Genomic DNA, 991 nt, shown 5'->3' on the forward strand with positions numbered 1-991 from the left:
ATTAAAACATATAAAGCTGTCTAATCTATCTGTATCCTTATCAGTAAAAGAAGTAGCCAAATTATCTCCTAAGTCTTCATTACCAATAGACTGACCAGCATTATTAGCATTAATAGGTCCAGAATTATCCACCTTTCCACCCAAGCACTTACGACCCTTCAAAGCAATAGTCAACTTAAGCTCAACATCAATAGTAACGTTAGCAGTAGTCGGACCATCAACATAGAAATAACCTATAGACTGCTGAGAAGCAAACTTACCAGAGTCCTTACCCGCATCATCCTTATCACCACGATCAATAGGCAACCACGGAGGAGAACCAGCCTTGAAAAACTCAATAACTTGTTCAATACCTTTTTTAGGATCCCGATTATCATAATGGAAACGCTGACTCACAGGAACAGAATTACGAATATACTTGGCAGTCCAATTATCACCAACAAGAATAGCAGACGCCATCTGCCTGGGATGAATCATAGGTTCATCGACACCCGACCAAGGCGCCCACCATAACTCCTGATGAGCAACTTGAGCTTGCGAACCATCAAATATAATAGGAGAAGGTTGATGACGTTTAACAGCAACGTTAGCACCAACAACCTTAAATGATTTCCACAAACTCTGCAACTGCACAGGACGAACTGAATCGACCATACAAAGCTTCCAACCACCTGGAGCAATACCAGAAATAACATTAGACAAGCGATAAGAAACAACATTAGGAAAAGCCCTAGAACGGCTGCGCCCGCGACCTAAACCGCTTCTTCCGCGCAACCCAGTTCTTCCCCTCAAACGGCTTCGTCTTCTTCTGAGGAGGCTTAGACGGCTTCCGTACCTGCTCCTTCGCCCTCGGCCGTAACCGGTCCCTATACGCCTCCGCCGCCCTCTCGACACCTTGCCTGAGTAACCCATTACCAGCGTCAATTAAAGCGTCCGTAGCAGTATCTGCAACGTAATTAACTACCGTATCAACAGTAGACTGCTTGGATAA

At 44.7% G+C, this 991-nt stretch overlaps 1 protein-coding gene across 1 annotated transcript; it reads right to left on the reverse strand.

Annotated features, from left to right (window-relative positions):
* Positions 1-83: 83 nt before the first annotated feature.
* On the reverse strand, positions 84-654 carry GNI_210090 (hypothetical protein; the record flags this gene model as incomplete). The annotated part of the gene is made up of 1 exon (XM_011135523.1): positions 84-654. A coding segment is annotated over one exon (571 nt), but the record flags the coding sequence as incomplete, so codon positions are not given.
* Positions 655-991: the final 337 nt, after the last annotated feature.

The sequence above is a fragment of the Gregarina niphandrodes genome (assembly GCF_000223845.1).
Source record: "Gregarina niphandrodes unplaced genomic scaffold scaffold00136, whole genome shotgun sequence".
Lineage (NCBI taxonomy): Eukaryota > Apicomplexa > Conoidasida > Eugregarinorida > Gregarinidae > Gregarina > Gregarina niphandrodes.